The sequence below is a fragment of the Corvus brachyrhynchos genome, unplaced genomic scaffold (assembly GCF_000691975.1).
Source record: "Corvus brachyrhynchos isolate BGI_N302 unplaced genomic scaffold, ASM69197v1 scaffold30, whole genome shotgun sequence".
Lineage (NCBI taxonomy): Eukaryota > Metazoa > Chordata > Aves > Passeriformes > Corvidae > Corvus > Corvus brachyrhynchos.
Genome location: NW_008235742.1, coordinates 1,028,158 through 1,033,888, shown reverse-complemented (window position 1 = coordinate 1,033,888; position 5,731 = coordinate 1,028,158). Strand labels below are relative to the sequence as shown.

At 62.7% G+C, this 5,731-nt stretch overlaps 1 protein-coding gene across 1 annotated transcript; it reads left to right on the top strand.

The window, feature by feature from the left end:
• Positions 1-4: 4 nt before the first annotated feature.
• P3H4 (prolyl 3-hydroxylase family member 4 (non-enzymatic)) lies at positions 5-3,748 on the top strand (the record flags this gene model as incomplete). Its single annotated transcript, XM_008643502.2, has 8 exons — positions 5-136; positions 1,490-1,639; positions 1,761-1,932; positions 2,004-2,132; positions 2,236-2,381; positions 2,462-2,545; positions 2,726-2,867; positions 2,958-3,748. Coding segments are annotated over 8 exons (966 nt in total), but the record flags the coding sequence as incomplete, so codon positions are not given.
• Positions 3,749-5,731: the final 1,983 nt, after the last annotated feature.

Below are 5,731 nucleotides of genomic sequence, written 5' to 3'. Positions count from 1 at the left end.
GCTGCTCCGCGCCGGCTGCCTGCGCGCCTGCAAGCGTGAGCTGCCCGTGTTCCAGCTGCGCTACCCCCCCGCGCAGACCCTGCGCGACTTCCAGCGCCGCCAGCCCTACCAGTACCTGCACTATGCGCTCTTCAAGGTGAGGCGATGCAAATGGCAGGGGGCAGGAGTGGGGGGGTCCTGCTCCTCTATCCTGCACCACTCTGACCTTTCCCCTGCATCCTGCACCCCTCCACTCTGCCCCCGATTGGGCACACCCCTTCCCGTGTCTCATCCTGTGCCCCTCATCCTAGACCTCCTCTTCAACACCCCCATCCTGCATCCCCATCCTGTGCCCCCTCCTACACTGTCAGCCTGCGCCCTCTGAACCCCACTCCCCTCTATCCCTGCGCCCCCTGAACCCTGCTCCCCCCATCCTGCACCCTGCTGTCAGGTGCTTCCCTTTTCCTTCCCTCCCCATCTGGCATTCCCCACCAGCTCCTCCATCCTGCCCCTGAGCCGTGGCACGTCAGCATCATCTGGGACACATCAGGCAGAACGTGAGGGGTGTACCCATGACTGGGGAGCCCTTGTGGTTGTGTCTCTCTACCCCACCTTGTGTTGCCCTGGTCCTCCAAGGTCTCCTTGGGCAGGCAGAGCATTGCCTGGGGAGAGGGCACAGGGGCTGTCCCAGCTGAGGGGCCTGAGCTGGAGGGTCCAGTGCCTCTGTCATTGTGATGGGACACGTGTCTGGATGCTCCATCAGGAGGAAGGACTTGCTCAGCTTCATAGTGCAGACATGGAGGGAGGTTTTGTGGAGGGAGGTTTTGTGGAGGGAGGTTTCATAAGGCATCCCCGTGGGGTGCCCATGTGTTGGCCAGAGTGTTTCTGGCAGGGGACAGTCCCCTGGTCAGAGTCCTGGTCCCTGGCTGCCTGCCACTGTGGGTGCTGTTTTAGCGCTCAGTGCTGCAGCCCCACTCAGCTGGCAGCAGTGAGGGACAGCCTGGCTTCATCCTTAATGCATTTTCCTCTTGCTGCTCTGGCCCAAACCCATTTCGTGGATGGGTCATCCAAACCACCCCCCTCCCTGCTGTCTCACTCCCCTGAAGCTTCAACCTGAGAGCCCATAAAGCAGCAGGGGTGGCTGGCCAGGTTTGGTGGCAGTGCTGGAGAAGAGGGGATGTGTGGGTCAAACCCACACCATGTGGATCCACCTCACACCACATGGATCACTCTTGGTTGGATGTGGGGGCCCATGAGGGGCCGAGCTGTCCCTGCGCCCACATGGGCACAGATGGGGAGGTTGGTGTGGCTGGAGTTACCTGCAATGTCCCTGTTCCAAGATCCTGTCTGTTCATCGCTGCCAGCAGACAGTTGTGCACTGTGGGTTCAGGGCTGCTCCTCACAAGGATCACTCCTCTGTCCTGCAGCCCAGGGGTCTGCCTGGGTGCTGAGGCCCCCTTGGCTGCAGCGTTGGCTCAGGTCTCTGCATCAGCTCCTCCTCCCTCCACAGTCAAATAAGATCGAGAAAGCTGTGTCTGCTGCCCACACCTTCCTGCAAAAGAACCCCAAGCATGAGATGACCTTGAGGTACCTGAACTACTACAGGACGATGCTGGATGTGGATGAATACCTGGTCGACCTGGAAGCTCAGCCCTATGAGGTAAGGAGGGGATGGGGATGGGGCTGGGGCAGGAGAGAAGCTCCCCAGGGCTTGGAGCACACCTGGTCCTGCCAAACCCCGAGGGAAGCGGCTCTCCTCACTAAGCAGTGGTCCTCGGCAGCCGATATTCGTGCGGTCAGTGAAGCTGTATAACAACGGGGATTTCCGGAGCAGCGCAGCCGACATGGAGCAGGCACTGGCCGAGTACTACAAGGCGTACGAGGACTGTCTGGCTGGCTGTGAGGGCGTCCACGAGCTTCAGGAGGTCAAGGACTTCTACCCCGCCATTGCAGGTAGTGGAGGGCTGGGGGACGGCAGACTTGGGGAGGTGATCAGGGGTGCAGCACCTGACATCTCCCCCCAGACCATTTTGTGAGCGTGCTGCAATGCAAGGTGGACTGCGAGACCGAGCTCACTCCCAACGTGGGTGGCTACTTTGTGGAGAAGTTTGTGGCCACCATGTACCACTACCTGCAGTTCGCTTACTACAAGCGTGAGTGCCAGCGGGAGCAGGGGACTGTGCCCCGGGGCACCTGGGGTGCTGTGGGCCCCGGGAGGGATGTCACCCCTGTGTCACCTGGCGCTGCTCCCCGCAGTGAACGATGTGCAGGACGCGGTGCGCAGCGTCTCCAGCTACATGCTCTTCGACCCGGGGGACACCGTGATGCAGCAGAACCTGGTCTACTACCGCTTCCACCGCGAGCGGTGGCGCCTGCGGGAGGAGGACTTCGAGCCACGGCCGGTGAGGACCCCCCAGCCCCCCGTCCTTTGGCTCTGTGCTGACCGGCACCTGACACAGCCGCTCTCCCCCGCCGTGCCCAGGAAGCGGTGCGGTACCACAACCAGACGGCCGCCCAGAAGAAGATGCTGGAATTCGCCCGGCAGTACCTGCAGGATGATGACGAGGTACCTGATGGCCCCGATGGGTGCTTAAGGGGGTGCTTATGGGGGTGCTGGGTGGTGTGTGTGGGTGCTGCAGGGACCTTCCTCAGGTGGGGGGGTCTGACCCCCCAAACCAGCCCTGGAGCAGAGACTGGGGAGGAGGCCACTGAGCCCCCCTGCCTCCTCCTGCCCTCCGTGCTGCAGATGGAGGTGGATGGCGGTGAGGAGCCACAGGTGCTGGACCTGCCCTCTGATGGCGAGTTCGAGGGCGAAGGTGACTACGAGGAGGGATTCTTCGCGGAGTGGTGGCAGGAGCCCAAGACCAAAGGAGACAAAGATGACCAAGGTTCTTGATAGCAGGGCTGGGGGCCGTGCTGTAGGGTGGGGGGGTCTGCTGCCCACATCCCTGGTGCCACCAAACTCTCCTTGTTTGCAGAGATCCTGTGATGAGCCAGGTGAAGGGGCACCCGGCACCAACTGAGCTGGATGGTGGTGGCTCTGTGATGCCATCTCGGGAATGTCGGGCTTTGGGCTCCTCCCAGCCACTGGTAGAAACTCAGACTCGTGGGGAAGGGCCGATCCTGCCTAGCATCCTGCAGCAGGGCTGCCTTTGCCACCTGGATGTCTGCTGCCCTGGCACAGCCCACTTCCCATCAGTGGAACACCAGCAGCCCCGAACTTCCCTGCCTGCCCAGGAGCTTCCCCTGGGCCACCCCTGCCCCCAATACCCCAGGAGCCCTGACCAGCAGTGATGCCCCACAGCACTGGGGTTTTTTGTGTCCGTCAGCTGCTCCCCAGGATCTGTGGACGATGCATCAGGATCAACCTCTGTGTTGTCTTGAGGGGCTTAGGGGGCTGCCCCTACTCTGGGAGCAATGCACCGTGCTGCTGGAGCTGGTCCTGCCCCTTCCCCGAGGCTCCTTGAGGGTCCTGCTCCTGTTCCTCCGGCCTCCCAGGCAATCTGCCAGCTCCCATAGCCCAGGTCCCCTTGGACTCCTCGGCCTGGTGCTACAGGGGGCTCCCGGTGTGCCACGTCCGTGTGTCACCACAGGGCTGCAGCCCGGTGAGGCTGTGGTGCCCGTGCCCTGCCTGTGCCTTGAATTTTTGCCTCACCAGCCCTCTCTAGCCTTAAGCTCCGTTAATTTAAGATTTCCCCTCTTGCACAGTTGCTCTTTTTATATATTTACTGGTGCTGAACTTTTAATAAAATCCAGACTGGTCTTTTCATGGCTGGCTCCACCTTCCATGTGCTGCCACCATGGGATCCAGAATCTCAGGGTGGGAGAGGCCCTGCTGTGGGAGAGGAAGGAATGAGTTTGAGCCTGGATGTCCCCACAGGTGACCTGGGGGGAACTTGTGGGGCTGGGGACCCATGGAGGCCATGAGAGCAGCCAGGCTCCTGTGAGGCTGTGGGTTCCCTGAGGGGGCCACAAGCACACTGGGAGCCTTATGGGGATCCGTGACCCCCCGATTGTGCAGGGGAGGCTGTCAGGTGGGGTAGGGAGCTGCAGGGGGCTAGAGGGCAGTGTGTCCTACCCCGTATGGGTCTGTGGGGTGTGATATACACGACCTGATGGGTGTTTTGGAGGTGCATCGCTGTGACAGCGCTCCTTGCGGGTGCATCATCCTGCTCCAGGATCAGAGGGTGCAGCCTGCATCTCCCGATGAAGGTGGGGGGTGTCAGGGTGGGATGACCGCCCTCCTGCCTGCATCAGGGCGTTTTGGGGCCCACTGGGGGTCGCCGTTGGTGCTGACAAGCCTGTGCCAGTCCTAGGCACGAGGCGTCGGGCAGCGTGTGGCCGCTCGCTCCTCCCTGCCGTGCTCCCGCTCGGCTTGGAAATTGGCTGTGAGGACTGAAACTGAGAGGCTGAATCACAGCGTTGGCCCCGGGGGAGGGAAGGGATGGGAATGGAAGGAAGGGGGTGGGAAGAGGCTGCCAGCCCCCCACCCTGTCCTGCCTGGAGCCCCTATTCACCGGGGCTTTTCCAGCTTTGCAGGGCACTGGGCGGAGGGCAGGGGCTGAGCCCCCAGACCCGTGGGCAGAGCTCAGGGCTTGGGGAAGCAGTACTGGGAGGGAGCACCCACTGCACCCCTGCACCGAGGCAGGGCTGTCCTATCACTTGGGAGGAGTGGGGTTTGTCACCGATGGGTCACAGCCACCTCGGGTGGGAGCGCCAGCCTGGTGGGGTGTGGCCAGCGGCACCCGCGCAAGGATGAGCGGGAAGCACTCAGCCCAGCGCTGGCACCGCAGACCAGAGGACAAAGGCCTACGGATCTTCCCAACAGCTGGGCGAGGGTGGCACTGGGCCGACGGGGCCTCCGCCCTGCTCTGACACACACCTGGGCACCGTGTCCCCTTCCCAGCCCCACACTCACGTGGAGAAGGCAGCTCCTTGCTCCCACTTACCTACTGGCACCAGGCAAAGCCCCTTGCAGCCGTGAGCTGGGGTGCCCGGGGTCGCTTCCTGCTCCCACCTGCAGCCACTGAATGTGCAGGTGCTGGCTGCATCCATCACTCCTGGGAGTGCCAGGCAGGAGCAGCAGCTCTGGGAGCGATGGTGTGACTCCAGCAGGGGCTGTGACCACGAGCATGGCCACCATCCTGTCCCCCAGGACGCGCAGAGTCGAGCTGCGGGGCAGTGCCAGGGGTGCAGAGATGGGATGCAGAGTGACTGATTAGGGACATGGAGATGGGATGCAGGGGGACGCAGGGGCAAGGCTGCAGGAAGCGATGGGTTACACGGTGAAGGCATCATTGCGCTTCCCTGACACCCTCGACCTTGACCAAGAGGGAGCATGAATGAGATTTCTGGCTGACACCTCAGCTGCGCTGTGCCCTGCCCTGCCATGTCCTGCCGTGCTGTGCCGTGTGCCCATTTCCTTGTGCCGGGAGCTCTCTCGCTGTGCTCCGGATCTCCCGCTCAGCGCTCAGCGATGAATTCCCTTTTTCTTGCCGGGGCGTTGGAAGCTCTGTCTCTCACCTCCCTCCGGAGCTGAGAATCCCCGCCTGGCAGCGCTCACAGCCAGACGTGGCAGGGGACCGTACAGGCAGCGGGGGTGCAGGATACTCCCTCCTTATCCTCACCCGGGGTCGAATCCTCCTACTCCCCACACCTGGGGGTCCCGAGGTGGGCTGGAACCTATGCAATGGATGACTCGGCCACTGGATGACGGCGGCTTCGCCCGGAACGCGGCGGCAGCACCCGGCTG